The sequence below is a fragment of the Limanda limanda genome, chromosome 2 (assembly GCF_963576545.1).
Source record: "Limanda limanda chromosome 2, fLimLim1.1, whole genome shotgun sequence".
NCBI lineage: Eukaryota > Metazoa > Chordata > Actinopteri > Pleuronectiformes > Pleuronectidae > Limanda > Limanda limanda.
The window spans coordinates 19,737,704-19,758,634 of NC_083637.1; the positions used below are offsets into that span (position 1 = coordinate 19,737,704).

Genomic DNA, 20,931 nt, shown 5'->3' on the forward strand with positions numbered 1-20,931 from the left:
AATGTTGTACACAAAGACATTGCTAATGTTTACCATAGCTATGTTTACTACGTGTTTATCATAGCTATGTTAACCAGAACTGCGTCCTTCAAAAGATGCAACAGTCTACCTGCCTCACAAAGATGGCCTCCTTCGTGGGCCGAGTAAACTGCGAAGGATTAGCCGAAATAAGACAGACTGGACTCCGAGGCTTTGGGCTATCGCCGTCACCAGATCGTATCAACCCTTAGTTGTTCGGTTGACTTGAAGCCTGATACCGAAGCATTGGACGTCTCGTTACATGTCTGTGCTGTTACCTACTGGGATAGTTTGGGTTGAGAAGGATGCACCTGTTGCTGCCTTTGTTCCTCTGTGATGGAAAGAAGCATTTATCGGACGTATTTGAATGAGCATTTCAAATATGACAGCCCAGTATTTTGCGGTAACGCACCTTGACGTTAGTTGTCACCCGCCAATAACCAGAACACTGCTGTGACGGATTCGTACTTCAAATGAAGCCTTCAAAGGATGCAGCCCCTGAATGGAGACACAGCTCATCAACTATCTTAGTTTAGTGTGTTAACACTTACTACTCAGATGTAAACACGAGTCACAATTGAAATTGATGAGCATCATTGGTAGGTGACAAACATTTTGACCCAATTATAATGATAAACGAACAGAGAATCACCAAAGCTATGACCATTTATCCTCAGGGGACCTGGATTGTGGACTCAGAATGTTATGACCATGCCTCCAATAATTGCTGTTTCAGATTGGATCATAATGGTGAAACAACTATCATTGCTATACCCAAAGAAAGTTCTTTAACACTGAAGAACTTTAAAAGTGATAAACACTACTACAAAGAAAGTGGTAACTGCAGATGTCAGAGTTGCTTTAAGGTGTCAGGTCAGAGGTATCCTTGGACGTCAGAAGTAAATTAATTAAATGGATCAGACACATCCTTCAGTTGCTAGTAGGTCGCAGGGCAACATAAACATGGCAAGAATTTATTTGTGTGGCAAAAAGAAAACACAGTGAGGGTGTGTCAGTCTTTTTACTTAACTACACACAGCAGACAAACACAACATGGTTGTCTGGTTTACAAAGTAAATCTGACAAAGCTGTTACCTGTTTTGCACCTTGGACCTTTTCATGTCTCCCTTGCACCTAACAGGGGAAATCTGAGTTGTCATGTCAGATGTCAACAATGAAATATATATTTTTTTCCTATCAGTGAAATGAACCAGCAACATTAATGGGACATTGTGACAATAGAAATATTAAAATATGCATTAAACCAGAAGCACTGTTGTATGGCATATCGAGTTTCACCCTGCAGATAAGCATTTAAATCCACTTCATCACGTCACAAATATCTTCAGTTCATCCAGGCAGAGAACATTTTGGTTTCTGGATTTACAACGATGTCTCTATGTGTGTGTGTGTGGATAGTGGTAACATGAGGTAAATGATAAGGTAGATGCAAAGTCCTTATAGAGTGCTTGGTGTGTGTGTGTTGAGTGCGGCTTAATTAAATGCTTTCGTAAATTTAAACATTTTGTGTCGAAAAAAATATATTTTCATGTTTGGTTGTGTTTCAGTGACAAACACACCTATGTAATTATTCATTCTTACATGAAAATTAATATACGTCAATTGAACTTCTCACATTCACACCCTGCGCTGGCATCCTACGCACTCCTGGTGACAACCACACCCAAAACAAGTCACACACAATCACACCTTTACACTTTTCCTTCCTTCAGACATTCCCCTTTTTATTATAAAACTATTTGAGGTTTTGATTTTACATTTCAACAAAATCAAAGATTGTTGTAAATCTTCATTTTCTTCTGAATCACAAGGAGCCCAGTTGTGTTTGGTGCAAATATATTTATTGATAGAACTGGAGATTCAGATCATACATTCTCATTATTTTAATTATTGATCACCTAATATTTTTCCAGGCTGTTCAAGGTCTAAATTCATTAACAAAAAACACAGAGGGGGAGGAGAGAAAAAGAAACAACACATTGATAAAAATTTGAAAGCAAATCAATTACCATATGAGTGAGTGAAACGATCCTCTAGCTACAGAAAAGCAGGTCCCCTAAGGATCAGAGGAATTGAGGGGCTTTGGTGTACGGAGATGATGTGATCCCACATCATGACTGAGAAACAGCCGATGACAAAACATTTTCTGCCACTATAGTATAGACATGTAACTGGTGCTTCAATGGTTTAGTCCTACTGATGACGGACAAAGAGGTGGTGAGCTGCTAAAAACTCCCCGTATCCTGACCATCCATTTCTGTTGTACTACTATGTAAATAAAAAATATCAAATAAAAACAAGTATAGCGTACAATCATTTGAACTTCACTCAGCATGGGAACATCATGGTCGTCATCACGACACTGTTTTTTAGGGGAAAATAATGTAGCTAAAACATTTGAGAGGGGTAATAAAAATGAGAGTTCTGCGTGGACGCGAGCTGGAGCTGTTGGACCCTTGTCTGACATTGTGGTACGTTCAATACCACATGTCACACAGTGCAACATAAACATAGCATGCTGCTTCGGACATTAATAAATTAAAACAATGAATCACTAAGCTACTTTTTGAAAACAACCATTTCACTCTTTGATTCATGGCTTCGTCCTCCATCTTCCTGTTGATGCAACTAAAACTAAACTCAAGCTGTATCCCAGTTCTTTCCACACCTCTTTTCATATTTCAGTCCTCTGTTTAAAGGGGTAACATAACTGCAAACGACTTATATGGTTCAGCAGCTGATTACAAAGAACAGGACAACAGACATGTCAAGATATTTTACTTCCTGTGCTTTTCAGCAGCTTGATGTAGTTTTCATGTTGAAGTACTGGCCTGTAGTGTCATAGGTAACGTGGTAAAAGGTCCAGTTGGTCATTTGTCTCTAAAACACTGTATTGACCTCGCAGGACTGTAATAGGCACGACCAATTAATTCATTTGGACTGAAGGAAATGATTGGCTGGCGTACCTGTCTGTCAGTAATCAACCTGCCATTGCTCTCACATTGCAAGTCTGGGGTGACATACACCCCTGAAGCTGAGATGATGGCCAGAAGTTAGCAAGGGAGTAGCGGAAAAGTTAGCTTCTGCAGTTGTCAGGCAGTGAGCGTAGCCTTGATGAGAGGACTGATGGGAGGGGTAAGGGGAGGGACAATGGAAAGGTGGAAAAAAAAGATGGGACACAGCTGAACTACCCAACTTTTCAGTTTTTCAAACTACAGGTCACAGATTATCTCTTTGCACATTTGAGATGTAAGAAACAATGCTGAAACGCATAGAAAGAAAAAAAATTAAGACAATTAAATAAAGGCGCTTATGTAACACAGAATGATTTTTTTTACCAGTGATGCCAAAGTACTGTAGTTTACTCAAGATTTAGAGATTAACAACATCGCTGTTGGCATCATGACGCCTCAAGTTAATGGAAGCCCATGCAGCCTGGTATCAATAGAGGCAACAGGTGGACTTGGGTCATATTTATATTACCATTTGAAACGGATTAAATTACTTTTCCATCATGTTTCTTCGAAGATAAGACCCACTGTGCTTTCCTCAGAGGCGCCAACTCCACATATCTTGCACTTAAGCACCACAAATCAAAACAATAAAAGTTACAGAAATTATTCTCATCATCAACTGACCCAGGTCTGGTTTGTGGTAAACTCTGGGCCTTGTGGTTCTCATGTGGAGGCCGAAGCCTGGTTGGTTTGATTTAGCTGCCAAAGCCAAAGATGCCCTTGATGTAGCCGGTCAGACCGCCCTTGCCCTTCTGCTCCACCTTGTCATCCAGCGGTGGGAAGGCCACATGGTTGAGAGCAAGGTCAAAGAACAGGGGCTTGCAGGGGATTGGCTGGAAGTCGGGGGGGAACTGGACCAGATTGGGATGTTTTCCGACGAGGGCGGTGTCAATGCGGAAGGTCTCCAGGCGCTCGCAGAGGGGCTGCATGGAGGAAGAGGGATGAGAAAGTCAACATCAATGAACCCATTAACACGTTAAAATTTTAACTTATTCTAGTCTTTTGAAATAAAGGATGTTTATAATATTAGTGTCACTTTTCTTACCCTGTTGTCTTTCACCTGCAGCTGAGAAGGAACTTCAGCAGTCTCATCTGTGTCTAAAACACAAACAATTCCTCAGGATTAGACACAGAAGGAAGCTGAATAGAATAGAATGAGGCTTTGTGGGTTCTTGTATGGTAAATATGAATGAGCTGGCGAGAAAATCAGGCAGTTCAAAGTGTCTTCACCTAAAATGGCAGCAGCTTGAAGCGAGTATTTCTCAGCATTGACCTCAGCAATCAGCTCCTGAACATCAGGGAGGTCCTACAGAAATTCATAATGGATATTAATGACACGGCTGATTTCCAACTGTGAGGTTGAAACTGCTGCTGTGTGCTTGACAAACTTTGAGGCTGTTGTTGAGGTTCTTGGCTTTAGACTGGACCTCCTTGGCGTATTTCAGCACCCGCTCATACAGCACCAGCGCCTCACTCCACTTCTTCACCAGCACATAAGACTGGGCTATGAAGAAACACCTGCAAGAGGAAAAGAGAAGACAAACACTACATTAGCAATATAATTGTAAGTATTTATGTACAGGAAAGCTGTGTATCAGACAAATAAAAGGTTAAAAAAAACAACACTTAAAAGCAAAGGTCAAAGACAAAGACCAATGCTGTCGAAGGTGCTTCAGAAAACCGTGTGTCTACTTGTGAAGAAATTACACATGACTACATGGCACCATCTGATAGAGATATACATTATTGGTGCAATGACAAACACTCTTTTGATCAGATCCAGCCGTAACATGTAAAAATCCAAGTATCTGACCTATAAGCTTTGTAGACTAATGTCTTAAGGGACACCTCCTTCTGGAAGGTGTGGTCGTCCTCCAGACCCTGCAGGGTGGAGAGCTCAGCCAGACTCTGGAGAGAATAACAGATAGAAGAGGGAGGGAGAGACAGAGATATGCAGACATGGGTTGAAAAATAAGGTGAGAAGAATGTGACAGAAACTGTCGGTCATAGTTCAATACAGAGTGTCGACAACACAGTTCAAACATCAAACCAGCTCTTCACAACACAACAACCAGACGCAATTTTAAGAGATTATAATGAGTAAAATTCTTTAGATGAATGCAATTATTTTTGCAGGTATCCAGCCCCCCCCTCCAAAAAAATTCATAGTATATACAGCATCCAGATATTTACCTGCAGGATGATGTCATAGAGGCGGATCAGGTCCTGAGGACGGGGGCCCCTCTTGCTCTCATCAGTCTCAGGCTCCTTCAGTTTAGCCTGAAGAGTGTGGGCCATGCTCTCATTCCTCTTCACCAGAGTGCACAGCTTGATGTAGGTCAGGTAACTGAGAGACAAGACAACAGCACATTTATTTTTCACCCATCAAAGAGACAGTTAGAAGTATCAGAGGCTGGAGGCAGAGGCCTGGATGCTTGTTGTATTACCTCTGGCTGAATTAAAACACCTTTTCTTCTTATCAGAAAAGCTATTTAACAAACTGACAATTCGTATGTATTCTGATGATAATAAATACAGCATCTTTGAGTTTTGGACCGCTGATAGGATGAAGCAAGGAATGTAAAGAGACCATTACAATGACAATTTTCACCAAATTCTGAATTTTATGGACAAAATGGAACTACTGAAAACAGCTGGCAGGTGAATTTATAATGGAGAAAACGTTTCAACTGCAATAATATACAATCTCCTTGTTTGACACAGTGATGACCTCAAAAGACAAAAGTATGCAAAGTCCAGAGCTGGCCAATTTAAGCCCAATTCGATCGACTAGATAATTTGAGGAGAAATCAAGTCTGGATCTTCAGTCGTTGCCTATATTCGGCTCAGATGATCTGGTAGCGTGAAGGGTTAGAGAACCATTTTTAAATCTCTCCACGAGGTCACATGAGATGTGAGGTGGTGCGTAAACTTGTGGTGTAGGTGTGTTAAAACTATAGAGAAGAACATTTGTAGAGATTCTCCTTATGTTCATGATGCCACATGATTTCCATCTCCATGTAGTCTGAGCGCAGCTGAACAAGCACAAAAACAATTTCTGACAGAAGTCTGTTTTACCTGTGCAGGATCTGCAGGTGTGACACTTTACCACTGTCGCCATCAATGCCTCTCTCACGCTGCTTCTACAATGAAAGTTAAAATAGCTTTAAAAAAAGAAAGCATTTTTCACATTCCTGTTGTTCCTGGCACAAATCGTAACTGTTGGTAAACTGTAAATCAAAGTTATAATTTTGACATTAGGTCAGAATAAAACCCTAAATATGTTGTCTTACCGCCTCACTCTTGAGTTCCTCTCTCACAGCCTGGATGGTGTCTCTGCACTCGGACAGCAGGGTCTCATAGAGATGCTCTTTGGTCTCCTCATTAGCTGTCTGCACAACAGAAACAGTCATAAATTATATAGTGTACCTAAGTGAATATGTCTAACTGCAGCATTGAAACCTCAAATTTACAAAGTCCAATAAAGTTAAGTTGTGACACCAATACCCTTAAAGATGAACTAAGTAACACACACTGGCCATTAAGTCTGAAACAAAGACTTTCACAATAACCTTCCACCTGATTAATGTGACAATTGAAAGATAATTTATGCATTCATAAGTTGTAAAAGTTGAATAGAGAGAGCAAGAGTAAAAGCACGAATGTGACGGTGAAAAAGTGGGGGGAGAGTCACAGGTATGTGGCCCGGCCGGCTGCCCCTACATTCCTGCACACAACTTATCAGTAATCACACACTGAGGAGTTTCAGGGTTCAACGTCTCTGAAAGACACGATTGTTCTTCACCTCCCCTCCCCCCCCGTCAATACACCTGTGTTCCTATGATATCGCCTGGGGTCTGCAGGACGTGTCATGTTTGTGTTGAGGAGGCTGTGTGGGATTTGTGTAAAAGGGGGAAATGTCATCAGTGTGATTAATGGCAGAGAAAATGCTGATGGTATTTACTGTGCTTGTAAAAGTATGCCGACGTGTCTGATGTTACCGACTCATTTTACCTTTTAGGCAGAAAATACTGCACAGAGGAATCACAGAGGAAGAATGTTACGGGGAAAATTCCTCACGGTGATAATTGATAATAGATGTTTCAAGAGGCTGCTCTCATCCACCCAAACGGCTTAAGTTATGTAGAGGCACACTCGTGCCAACACCCTGGTAACACCCTTACGACCAGCTCAACCAGTCGAGCATCCTCTGTTGTTCAGATTGAGGATTGAACAGATAAACTGATTAGAGGAAGTTTGGTGTCGATGGAGCTTGAAGATGGATGTATGACCAAACCCGTTTCCTGCCCCCACAGGCTAACATCTGAGGTTTGGGTGCAACACAGAAGGAGTCCTTCAGTGTTGGTTTAAAATGATGCCTTTTGAGCAATCTGTGAAAACTAGCACCCAAGCCAGATACTGAATCATTTAGGTCTGAAGTCAAAAAATATTAAAAAACTATAATAATTATTGCCAATCTCCAACTGGTTTCAAGTGCATTCAGTCACGGCCACTCGCAGCTTAATGACCTAAGAGTTCATTTTAAAGGGAAAGGTTTTTGGAGAAGGTAAAGCTGATCCGTCCTCAGAGACCTGCTGGGTGTAGTCCTGTATTCATGTGTGGGTTGAAATGCATAGAATGCAGTCGTGCGATGAGAGAGGCTGCATGCCAGAGACCTGAGTGACTGTGGGTGTGATGGGTGTGTCCGCAGGGTGTGTTGTGCCTTCAGGCTCAGACAAAGCAAGAGGAAAGATCTGCTGTGATACAGAGGCTACATTTGACACAGTAAAGAGGAGAGTGCCACCTGTTGAAAGTTTAAGGAACTGGACAAGGATATAATGTGTGAAAGGTGTTCTCAGGCTATGGGCCAGCTTCTTATCGCTGCTGTCCCTCCTGCAGAGTAGGAGACACATTGACGCCAGAAGGATATGCACACTGAGGCTATGTAGCACATGTATGTATGAGGAACAAATTCCGAACTGCTTTATAATTACGTCAAAGCATATTTGGGTGTGGTGATACATTCTTTAACGTGCCACTTTAAATTGGATATATATTGCTGAAGTTCTCGTTTAAACTTGACATCTATTGCACTTCTATCCGTCCTGGGAGAGGGATCCCTCACATGTTGCTCCCTCTGAGGTTCCTACATTCTTTTTACCCTGTTAAATGTTTTTTTTTGGTAGTTTTTCCTTACTCTTGTTGAGGCTTAATGGCAAAGGATGACATACCTTGTTAAAGCCCTATGAGACCAATTGTGATTTGTGAATATGGGCTATAAAATTAAATTTAATTGATTGATTGATATTACCTCTCTGATTCAACAAAACATAGCTGTATTCAAAGGGAAGGTCTGTCATATTTTGGGGTTGTGACAGACCCTGCATCCACGCTGATGCAGAATGCATGAGTCATGAATGCTTACAATGCATCTCTAGAAGCTACTTGCCTGAGCAATGGCTGACTCGTTGTCTGCCAGACCCAACAGGAAGATGCGGGCCTTGTCGATCTTGACGGGCACCACCCGACCTCGCCACTCCACTTCACCCATGGTGGCTGCTTGCTTGGTTCTTGCCTGAGTGATCAGGGACTACAAAAAAGAAAAGAGAAACAAACGTAAAAAACTGTGGCATGTTTGGATGAAAGAATAATCCCTCCCGCACCCAACATGATATCACTAATATAAGATTAATAACTGATGTTCAAGCCTATGAAGTAATTTCCAACTTCTGTGTTCACCTCCAGTTTCTCAGCCATCATGCCTCCTCCTCCACCAGTCAGTCTCATCTGCATCAAGTCATTGATGGCGTTCTGATCACCTGAAATCAGAGACAGGGGGGTGGAATCTAGTCACACTGTTTGCGTGTGTTGGGAGATGTTTGCCACATGTTCCATTACTAGAAAACATCTCAGGTTGCCTCTATGAGTTCTCCATGGAGGATCAGATTGGAGTGTTACTCACCGATGTTGTAAGCACAGTAGCGGATGTTGGGCGAGATCTCGTCCACGCGCTGGCGGTACAGAACTGCCAGCTCCTCTGTGAAAGCACTGGCTAGTTTCTCATAGATTGTTCTGAGAAGAAATTAAAATGGTTTGTTTTTTATAAAGTTAATAAAATCCCACTGATGACAAACACATCTGCACTTATTCTGGCACTGCGCCTGCATTCATTCTGCCACTTCAATTAGAAACTGCAATGATGGTAAAACTCACTTGCACTTGTTGAAAGCCTCCATGGCAAGCTTCCATTCCTGCAATTCAAACTCCACCATGCCACCCAGGTAAGCAGTGTAGGCCTGAAATCAAACAAATTTGCCATAATTAGTGGCTGTTGTTAAAAAATATGAAAAATGTTGCTCCTGTAAGCCCGGCTTTAATTAATTCTAAGTATCCATAACATTATTAATAATAATGAGCACTCAAATCGTCTTGCGTACCTGAGCCTCCAGTTTGGTCTTGGCATCGACGCGGGGGCTTTCACAGAGCTTCTCCAGCTTCTCACTGTGCTTGGCAGCCTTTCGTAGACGTGCCAGCAGGTGGAAGCGTTTACGTGGTTCTGTATTGGCCTCCTGCTTCAGCTGCATGGCGTAGCTCCATGCCCGTTCTGCCTCCATCAAAACCAGCAATAGGTACCTGAAGGCCGGAGGTGGAGATGAATCAGTTGTTAGGTAGAATGCAATACTATTATTATAATATTATTACAATGATTTCAATATTTTCTGTGGACACATCAGTTCTAATTTCATTTAGTTTTATTTCCAGGGGTTTTTAATGTTAAGAAAATACTGGGGGAAAAGAAACACATTTTCAAGTCTTCAGCATACCAGTGGGTTTAGCACAATCCTTGATAAATGGACGTCTCCTTCTCCCATTAATCACACACAGCCTTTTAGATTTCAGTGTCACGAGCCACGCACTGCCACCAGGTTACAGCATGTGATGGACCAACTCAAATCATCAGTTGCTCACCTGCTGTCCGACAGCATTTCGACAGTTATTTTCTTCCCAATGAACTTGTGTCTATTTCCCATCTTGAAGCCAAGAGCCTTGCGCAGGCGACGCAGCCTGCGAGAGCAGTAGCCCCTGAAAATGGTTAAACAAAGAAGTTAATATAACAGTAGAATAAATCATAAATTATTATTTGATTATCACAGCTTCTCATAATGTTCAGGGAAATCCTCGCTGCTGTTGTTGTACTGTAAACAAAATATACGATTTCCGAAGAGGACTGTATACATCATGTCTTGCCACGTTTTGTTGGGAAAAAAAAGAGGATCAATCAAAAAAATCGCATATTAAATCGCAATCGCAATATTGGGGGAAAAAAAATCGCAATTAGATTATTTTCCCATATCGTTCAGCCCTACGCTCTACTCAGGTGCCACAACTGGCCTGAGCGCTCTGGACATTTTCCTGTTGTCGAACCCAGAAAATATTCTCCTGCATCGTTCATATGTTCAAATGCAAACACGGGACAATGTGCTGACCCAATTTTCCAGACATTATCCCAAGTACATGTGACACACTTCTTCAGCGAGGTGATGTATCAATGATCAGTTTATTATTGAAGTTGTTGCTAGTGTAGCTGTATTCAAGAATTGATAATAGTCTGGGGTAAGCATTATGATCTACATGAAGGTAGAGTTAGACTGAATTAGTTTGTGTCAGTTTTTTTTGACAATTTCAAACAATTACAATCAATGTGCTATTTATAACCCAGCAGTGTGACTGAGCCATATGGCAGCAGTGGTTTCCACACATTCCTCTCCATTCATAAATCGAGAATCTGGTTTCAGACAGAAATACTGTGACATACACAGATCAAAGTAAATGAATGAAACCAATAGAGGCTGAAAGTCAGTTTACCGACTAAGAGATAAGAGCTATGAATGTCTTCAGCATGAAGCCCCACAGTAAAGAGTGGACAGCTGAGCCCAGCTGGAGCAGGTCCTGGATCATCTGCGACTCACTCACCTGTATCTCTGGTAGTCCCCGTGTCTGAGGCCATGCTGCTGCTGGGACTCCTTGATGATTTGCAGGACTGGGATTCAGTGTTAAGGGACAAAATCTAATCACCACAGTCAATGAGTGGATGTCATGTTAGCGCTGCATGTTCAGACCCCACAGCCCTGAGTACAGGCTACAACTGTTAAAAGCGAATAAAAACACACCAAACAATAACCAATATTCCCCCTTTACTTCACATCCTGGCGGCTGACCCTTCTTTACCTAACCTGGCTCGTAAATCTGCTTTTTTCTATCAGCCTCTCAGCGCCTGCTTCGCTGTGACACGTCGCCTAGAAAACGTTATCCTCTGACCGAGCTAGCTAAGAAGCTAACGCTAGCTTCGGAGTCCAACACAGATTACACACAGAATTGCAAATAAGAGAAAAGGTTGTTTCCCGTCTGCTGCTGCAAAGGATACTCTCCAGTCCGAGTCCTCCGTCTGACGACTTGTTTTTGTTCTCATCCGTGAGGGAAACTTTCCCTTCGTTCTGCTTGTCTGCGGCCATGTCTGGATGCTAGCTGCTAAGCGGCGCTAACGCACACACATGCTCAGTCACAAGTGGAGCCTGGGAGTCTCGGGACTGCGTCCTGGTCTCGCGAGATGTGTGTGGTACGTTTTCTCATCTTTAAAAAAAATATTTATTTTTAAGCAGTGACAGAGATAAACGGAAGCATACACATGAAGATTCATCACTGACAGAAAATACACAGAAAAAAAACTATATAGAAGGCTGATCTCTCTCTTTCTCTCAGACAGAGCACACATACCTTCACCAAGGCCCAACAGTACCAAATGTCACTCACTGATTTCAGTTCTCTAAATATAACATCTCCCAATGTTATTAAATTACAATAACAAGTACAAGTACATCAAAGTAAAAATGTGGAATATGGCCAAAATGGCCACTAAATGCAAAATAGCAGGCTTCCTGTTGTGTTTTTCCAATTGCACCTAAAGACTTTTTTGTTTGTCTGGTCATGATACACCTGTATATTGATTTTTGTGAAGACCGGTCAATGTGAACACGTTCCAGGGGTCTCGGGGGGCACCGTTGAGCCATTTTGCGACGCCCATTGAAAATACCTTCAGAATACGTACATTTTCACAACTTTCTAACTTTCTGCAAATTTTGGTAAGAATTTAAGCATGGTAAAGCCCTCAAAAAGTCAATTCATTTGCCTGAATAATAATAATCCTTACAATTTCAATAGGGTCTCACCTGACCTTTGATCAGTGCTCGGGCCCTAAAAATTATGTATCTGCACTCTGATCCAGAGACGCAGCAAAAGTTCTTTCCTGACCCAAATCCTGTCTGGAAGTTTTGTGGGAATCCTTGTGGTTGTTTTATGTGTAATCTTGCAAGCAAACCAACCAGCCAACAAATGGACAGGGTTGAAAACATAATATTATCCACCTCTTTGCATTTGGGCTGAAGGATGAGAGAGTCCTTAAGCTACACCCAGTAAGAGACGGAAAGTACATTGGGTGCAGGGGTGGACTGGCCATCTGGCATACCGGGCATAATCCCGGTGGGCCGTTGACCCAATGTGGGCCGGTCTGGTCCGCTATGTTGTTGTTTTGTTTTTTTTTCTCTTCTTCCTCTTTAAATTCCCTCCAATTGGGCCGGCCAATTGGCTACAGAGGGCTATCAGTGTGTTGCCAGCATCGACACATATTATTGGTCTATTGTTTGTCATTGTCAATCAATCATGGGCTGACAGGCTCAGAGAGCCCTGACAGTGCTGTCAATCACAACACAAACCGGGGGCGGGACCTCATGGCATTGGCTGGGGGAGTCGCGGAACGGGCTGCTGCTGAGACAGAAACTTAACTTAATGGATAATAAGAGTAAAAAAACGCCCGGGTGGCGCTGAGAAGCATCGGGAAAAAAAGCTGAAGTCTCTGGAGGTGGAGGCTGCTAAATGTGCCAAACTGACGGACCTATGTGGTGCCGGGTTCACCAGCCCAGCAGCAGCAGGTGCGCCGGGAGACGAGCGAGGAGGACTCGACAATGATGAGCGAGTGGAGGCAGACATGTGAGCGCGCATTTTCAATTTTCAATACATTCTCCAAACTGGCTCGTTACTTGAGCAGCGGCTCTACCCACGGCGCTCTCGCTCTCTCTCTCTCTCTCTCTCTCTCTCTCTCTCTCTCTCTCTCTCTCTCTCTCTCTCTCTCTCTCTCTCTCTCTCTCTCTCTCTCTCTCTCTCTCTCTCTCTCTCTCTCTCTCTCTCTCTCTCTCTCTCTCTCTCTCTCTCTCTCTCTCTCTCTCTCTCTCTCTCTCTCTCTCTCTCTCTCTCTCTCTCTCTCTCTCACTCACTCACTCACTCACTCACTCACTCACTCACTCGCTGCCCCCTCCCTCCTGAGATGTGCAGGTCCGGTGGCGTGTTTGCCGTTGGGGGGGGGCAGCGCGAGAGGTTGGTCTATCCCTCCGCAGGTTCACCTTCAGAATATAGGAAAATAGGATAAGAGATAGTGTCTTATTTTGTGTGCCTATAGTATAGTGGTTATACTGTGGTTTATTAATGTTCTTGGGCAGACACAAGAGGCACTTGTTTATAGTTAATTAGAAGTTCAGATGCACTGGTCCATTACTATTTGAACCTCAGCATCTAGGGTTCAAAATTGGTAAAATTATACATTATATACATTATATTCATATTGTTGTTGTAATTTTTCAGTCAGTTGAGATAAATCTTGAGGAGAAACATTTTGGGTTGTTTTGTGTCTGTATAGACCTACTATAAAAAGCACTTTGCATTTTTAATTTTAGTTCTTGTACTTTTGATACTTAAGTACATTTCAACACCAGATACTTTTGATACTTAAGTACTTTTAATATGAGCTACTTTAAGACGAAGATAAGTTACGTCAATTTAATGGCAGATGTGCTCGGCTAATTATTTTGTTCTCCCAGTCCAGCCCTGATTGGGTGTGTGCAGACTGAACTAAGTCGTGATGAGTCTCTTTGCCTTGCAGATGTTCTACAGTGTGGTCATCCATCAGTCAAATCCACAGTTTCAGCTTGGTCACACTGATGTGGGTTTTTATTTTTATTACATTCTCCGTTCAGCAGTTGCAGATGTACAATAGTTTTGTGTCTAGAATTGAGACAGCACAATATTCAGTATTATAATATACAATATTCAATCTGCCATTTTTGGTTTCACCCAACAAGTCGTCCGTTTCAGATTTTGTCGGCAGCAGAAATGTATCTGGAGAGAAAGTTCTTGATCTCAGAGATGTGCATGGTTTCTTTGATGGTGGTGTCTCTGCTGCGGACCTGAAGGAGTCCACTCTCCAACGTGTTGTCACTGATCACCACGGTGAAGAGCACTCCCATCTCATCGTACCTACAGTGCAACGACACAGAGACCAGATACAGATGTTGACTCCGAAGCAGGCAAATCATCACTCATTTTCCCCGGCTCTGCTTCCATTACAACCCTGAGTAGCTGTTTACTTGGCGTGCAGCTGCTCCATCGATGTTGGCACAGTTTCAAGGTACCCGGGCCACACGGAGATCTTAGACTCCATGAACTCCTGCAGAAGGCCTTCACAAACCTACAAAACACGCAAAAGGGACATGCCATGAAAATCTCACTGTCAGTGTTCTCTCAATCAGCAGCAAGTCTCTGTCCATTAATGCAGAATCAGGCCAAAGTTCACCTTTTTCTACAAGTGCTGGACCTGTAGGAATATTTAAAAGTGAGCCACGCATGCAAAATACTGTTGATGGCTGCACGGACAAGCATGCCTCGTCACATCAGTCCGGAAAGATCTGATGGTGTATTCGGAGATTTAGAAGTGCCTTTGTCCGCTCTACAGTCAACCGTAACCATGATGTCTGCTTTTGTGGTGATTCTATCACTTTTTATTCATGTCTATGGTTAAAAGGCCCTCAGCCCTTCCACTCTGACCTACCCCTTCACTGTGCAACTGACCTTGAAGCAGTAGTGTTGTCCCATTTCTCTAAGTGATGTAGGGGAAGTGACCCACTAGCCCTTCAAACAACCCTTCAACCGTAGTGTGTCAGGACTAGGGTTGCAAAGGGGCGGAAAGTTTCCGGTAAATTTCGGGAAACTTTCCAGAAACTTTCCATGGGAAGTTAAGCTCGGGAATATTGGGAATTTTTGAAAAAAAAAAAAGCATCATTCAAAACTCTATTTTAAAGATGTATGGATTTCAGCACACGCTGCACGTTGAGTTTCAACCCTCCACTGTGCATTCTTCCATCACATGCACAGATAACTCCCAGCATCCTGGATACTACAGCAGGGCTATTTAGGCCTGCTGTAGTGTGCAGGACTAGTCAGATAAGTTTTGATGATATTACTGGGGAAAATATATTAGCATGCTGATTGAGGATTGTTCATCTGTTCATCTAGCCTATTTCCATTGATTTATCCATCAATTGTTAAATATGTTTACAGACGATTCCAATTGTTTGGCTAACTATTTATATCTCTGGCATTGCATTAGTGTTTTTTTTTTACATACTTTTTTCTCATCTTATTCTACAGAACAATGCCACGTGCACTATCTCATGTGTGGAGACATTTCACCCCATCCAATGTAGAAGGAAAGGCTGTGTACATTTGCAAATACTGTGCAAAGACCTATGTTAAGATTGACACAACAATGCAGAAGCGTATAGTCAAGTGCCCAAAGTTTCCTCAGGGCTCAAATCAGCCTATGACAAAACAAAATGTTTATATTTATGTCTGTATATGACAAGGTAAATACAGTTAGTATAAATTACCCACAACATTTCCTGTTAATTCCCGTATATTCCCGTATATTCCCGTTAATTCCCATGGAAAGTTTCCAACTTTGAATATTCCCGGAATTTTGCAACCCTAGTCAGGACCCCCCCAAAATCGAAATGGTAGATGGAAAATCCTGAATGGTTCACGAAGCAAATCAAGATGTTGACCGCAGTGGATAAAATGCTCATAAACGTAAGCATGACATCTCTCAAAATAACCCTAAAAAATATCTAGAGGTAGGGCCCAGGGAGAGTAATTGGGAGAGGGGATTAATGTTTTGCTGACCTGTCTCAGTTCCATAGTTCCTCCTCTGCCAATGTCTAAAGCCACTTTGACTGGAGCCAACACTGGATGCAACTTCAGAACCTGAAATCAATGGAGAACCAAAGCTCAGCGACAGAATGGCAGAATAAAAGAGGGATATATGATGAAATTATGAGTCCAAAAAAGTAATTACATATCTGCATATTTCTTTTCTTTTTTCAAAATGGGGCTCAGCTGTCAAGCAACATTACCTTTCTCTGCGGCAGCCTCTGCTTGCTGTCTCCTTTCTTCAGCAGCTGCAGCGAGTTGGACAGAAAGGCCATCAAACCTCGGTCCATGTTCCCGCTCACAGAGACGACGTGAGGGACCGACTTGCGCCCGTTTCGACACTGACATGGGTTTTTCAGAACAAATAACATAGAACGTGATTACATTAAAAAACACAACAACAATAGTGACAAAGCTGATTGAATAGTTTTTTCCTAATAGGTCAATATTAACCAAACTGAACATTTTAGATGAATACATTTAATCAACCAGAGCTCACACTGTGACCTCAACAATTAACAATGAGTGTATTCTCACCATGAATCATAATTTTTGAAATGGAAATACACAATAGGGCATTTCACTGCAGACAAAACAGGACTTACCAATAACAGCAACAATTTACCAGTAAACCAAACCATTCAATCAGTATGCACATTTCCAGGGCCCTGGAAGTCGCAAAGCTAAATGGGATGCAGCCTTTGTTCATTTTATTAATCATACCTGTGCGTTTCTTTGCTTGATTTCCACATATACTGATTATTATAATCAATCAGATAATATTAATAAGGTGCAAACTAGTCTGAATGTTATATTTATGGTGCAACCACTAAGTAACTGGTCAGCAGAAGCAGCTTGACAGGTCCAGTGTAGCAGCCGTGAGAGATTGCTCCTATAAGCAAGGTTGTGTCCACATCAAGACGTTGAGTGAGAGAAGCGGACGGACCTGTAACTTTGTCCACACTCCTTTGTGTGTCTGCAGCAGCTCAGCGTCTCCTTGGTTCCACAGTGTCTCCAGGGGCTCTGGTCCCCACGGGAAGTTGTAGACGATCCTCACACCGCGAGACGCCGCCCCCACAAGTTCATCTGCCGGGACTTCGCTGCTGCTGAAGTCGGAGGGAGACAGGGAAAACTGGACAAGGATGGATTGAAGGAGAAGAAGAAGAAGACAATAAGTTATGTTATCCTGATGTAGGCCTGGATATGCTTTTTTTGACTATGCAGCCTTTGGGGTTCCAAAAATCCCTCCATTGTAAAACTAGTTTTGATCCTTAACTGAAGAATTTTAAAAAACAACCGTTTAAAGGGGAAATTAAAGGTTTCAGCACAGATTACACTTGAAATAAAATGAAGTGTGGTAAAGTGTGCTTATGAAATATACAGTCTTTTCAAACAAAGCAAATGTTTATTACTGATCTTGTTCCTCAGGAAATGGGGCTTGTATTTAATATGAGAATATATAGAATAAAAAACAGATGCACTACTCCAGTTGGCACTGAACAGCATTAGCAGATAATATAACTACACTGTGACCACGTGACTAAAATGTGTTTGTCTGAGGAATGCTCAAGATCTGTTCTGTTTGAATACAATAAAACAACGTCTGTGCTATGCCTCGTCACTTTTGACTTCACAGACAACAACAGAACTCCTTGTGTAGAAAATAATTGGATGAAAACTGCCTTTAGCAGAGTGGAAACTGAAGAAGTTGATATCGTTTCTTTAAATCCTGGCTGAGAGCTGTGCTAATCCAGGAGTTCTACTACAGTTACAGGGAGCATCAATAAGGACAAGCAGGAACACCAAATTGGCTTAAAAATGACACAGGCAGGACTTTAATGAACCTATGGCAGTTCACTCCAAACAATACTCACTTTTCTCCACCATTTCAGCCTCTGTCGTGCCCAGTGATCGAGCCACTGGGAAGAGGTGCGAGGAGAGCAGAACCACACCAGAGACGCCTGGGTGACCTCAGCAGGGCTGGTCGAAAAAGAGAGCATGCCGTATAACTACAGTAGTACTACATGTTATTTTTAAACACTTTACTACTATTCTGTTATGAAATAAAGCACCTCTTTTACACACATATTTGTATTCCCTCAGAAAAACAGTTTGCCCTCTAGCGGTTAAACAATGAATAGTGCAGATAGTAAATGCAAACATAATGTACATCGACATCAGATCTGATAACATGGGATTGTTTGGTGATAGCCTGGACTGCAGACTGTGTGCAGCCTGGGGAATGAATGGTGTAAGAACATTTCCAATCATGTATTATATTTTCACAAGTGTGCGTCTACACCCACAGAGACAAACGGACGAAGATGAATCCTCACCAACCAGAACCGTCTGAGGGCTGAAAACACAGACCAGTCTCAGCCAGGCCGAAAGGCAACTTCCTGTTCACCAGCTCCACCGAGGGGACAAACTCTTCCAAAGCACCTGGCAGAAGACACAGACCTCGTTAAAAATCATAATAAAGTTGGGCCCTAGGTTTAAAAATGTGGATGTAAGTGAATTGTACATACAAACCTTTTGGAAGTTTTTGAAATTCGTGAGTTCATAACTTTTTTAATCATTCACAAGATTACACTGTAACCACGAATGCTGTATCGCAGCAAGTGCAATAGTGGCTCTTATCAGTGACTTAAATAATATATAAGATCTAATGCAGATTTTAAAAGATTTGACTGATTTATCTTTTGGCCAATAAAGATAGGTCATCATGAGTCTTTTTTGACATTTTATAAAAGGCCTTTATGTTTGCAGATGTGAAAACTTATTGTACCGAATAAACAATTCAGAATAGTGAAATTGTGTTTAGATTTAAAAATTATTACTATATATATTTGTGTTTTCCTTTAAGTCATAGTTAATTAAAAGAAGGTGTATGGTTAAACCATGGAACTATTTATCTACCACTTAACTATAAAGGCTCAATTAGATATTTCTGTCATACAGGTTTAATAACGACATCTTAGGAATCATTGCCAATATTTTTTAACAAATACATTTTTCTGATAAATTTGTGTGGGAAATGATTGACTTGTACACTTAAATATCAGTATCAGCATCTCAGTTGAGCTCTAGCATTTATCCCTTTCAGCCACATGATTGGAGGATTTATTTGCTCGGAGTTGAAGCTTTCATGAAAAACTTCATCCAAGCAAACCGATTAAGTTCTGAGCCTGAAGCTGCTCTTTGACTGGTGCAGTAGTAATAGACTCAGAGCAGTAAGTGCACTGGCTGAGCTGGAGGGGCCATTCCACTGCAGCAATGGTGTGCACAGTGATCACAGTACAGGATATGAACAATTTGAATGGATGCATTTGATGTCTGAACACACAGACTGAAGACTTAGTGGCCCATGTTATGCAGCAGTTCACCTTGAAGTAGGTTTGTTCTCACGGACGGGCACCTCTGAAGGAGCGTCTGCACCTCCTGGATCATCTGCTCCTTGCTCAGATGCTGCTGCTCAAATATGTGTCTTAATCTCTCAGCCTGGACCATCCTCAGCTGTCCCCCTGCCTCTGTGTCTCCGTCCCTGCGGCTGCTGCTCAGGGTGTTTATCCCAAACAGCTGAGCCCTGGCCCGGCTCATGGAGAGCCACCACTGCTCCAGCAGGTTCCTCCTCAGCTCCGTGCCCAGGGGCCCGTAGCTGCAGCTCAGCCCGCGGCCGAACAGCTCGGTGTTGGCGGGACCGGGTGAGACGAAGTGTCTGTCCACACAGAGCTGCAGCAGAGTCCTCACCTCGCCCACATCCCCGCTGCCCGATGAGCTGCAGCGCCCCCTGGAGGACCGCAGGACACCGGCTGCACCCCGCTGCGAGGCTCTCAATGAGGAGGCGTGTGTGGACAGGACCGTGCACAGTGTGTGGAGGCGTGTGACACAGTGTCGGACACAGTGTGTGGCCATGGCGATGAGCTCCAGAGACTGATCCCAGTGTCCAAAGATCGTCTGTTGAAAGGATGGATCCTCATGAGTAAAAATCTGCCCGCTCCTTATCGTGTTTGTTTACCCTTAAAACAGAAGCTCAGTGGCGAGTCTCTGCCTCGTCGTCAATCTGTGGAGCGGGAACAGCCTGAAAATACCGCAGATGTCAGCACACATCAGCGTTAATAGAGAAACTGACTGGTTTGATGGTTTGTATTCAATGAATGCGGCGGGACGAACTTCAAGTTTCACAGGAGATACATGTGATGCATGAACCGGAAGTAACAATTGTACTTCCGGGTTTCAAAGCGTGTCAGGTAGATCTCTTCCTCTTATTGGTCAAGTTCCACATCCACAGCTGTAAATGAGACCTTCTCTGCGCTGTATGTTGTGTTGCTAATTTGTTAAATAATAAAGTTTATTATTTGTTTAATGGCGGTTAGCAAATCCACGGATCACTGCCACCTACTGGACTGGAGTGTGGATCAGTCAAAATAATAAGTGTTAAAAAAACCACCCTTAAATTCTCTCTATTAGACCTGTTTCCTCTAAGAGTGAAATTATTTGGCAATACGTTCGCCCCAGTGCGTCTAGAGGATTTTCTGGAGTAAAGTCAAGATTTATTTGTTTGTTTTTTCTATCACCCTAGCTTGTAGAAATAAAATTTCATTATCTCATTCTGAATTGATTCTGGGTGGTAAGAATGACATATCCAGTAAAATGTTTAGTTGCAGTGTTCAATAACTATCCCTTCTAAAATCTGCTTAAATTACTTGATACAGGTTTGTGCATTTTAAAAAAATTATGTTTTAAGTTTCTTCTTCTCGATTAAAAATATAAAAAGCAGGTGCAG

General features: G+C 42.4%; 2 protein-coding genes across 2 annotated transcripts; both read right to left on the reverse strand.

Moving 5' to 3' along the window:
- Positions 1–1,858: 1,858 nt before the first annotated feature.
- On the reverse strand, positions 1,859–11,599 carry srp68 (signal recognition particle 68). The gene is made up of 16 exons (XM_061087731.1): positions 11,479–11,599; positions 11,028–11,094; positions 10,023–10,136; positions 9,491–9,686; positions 9,267–9,349; positions 9,016–9,125; positions 8,793–8,872; positions 8,503–8,643; positions 6,347–6,445; positions 6,132–6,196; positions 5,247–5,400; positions 4,867–4,961; positions 4,442–4,571; positions 4,284–4,359; positions 4,099–4,151; positions 1,859–3,976 (listed from the first exon to the last, which is right to left on the reverse strand). Exons 1-16 carry the CDS (start codon positions 11,564–11,566, stop codon positions 3,749–3,751), a joined length of 1,779 nt encoding a protein of 592 aa, XP_060943714.1. The 5' UTR covers positions 11,567–11,599; the 3' UTR covers positions 1,859–3,748.
- Positions 11,600–14,109: 2,510 nt separating this feature from the next.
- Positions 14,110–20,300, reverse strand: polg2 (polymerase (DNA directed), gamma 2, accessory subunit). Its single transcript, XM_061091805.1, has 8 exons — positions 19,532–20,300; positions 18,482–18,587; positions 18,020–18,125; positions 17,092–17,277; positions 16,349–16,486; positions 16,119–16,199; positions 14,528–14,628; positions 14,110–14,417 (listed from the first exon to the last, which is right to left on the reverse strand). The coding sequence occupies exons 1-8, from the start codon at positions 20,058–20,060 to the stop codon at positions 14,252–14,254; spliced, it is 1,413 nt and encodes a 470-aa protein (XP_060947788.1). The 5' UTR covers positions 20,061–20,300; the 3' UTR covers positions 14,110–14,251.
- Positions 20,301–20,931: the final 631 nt, after the last annotated feature.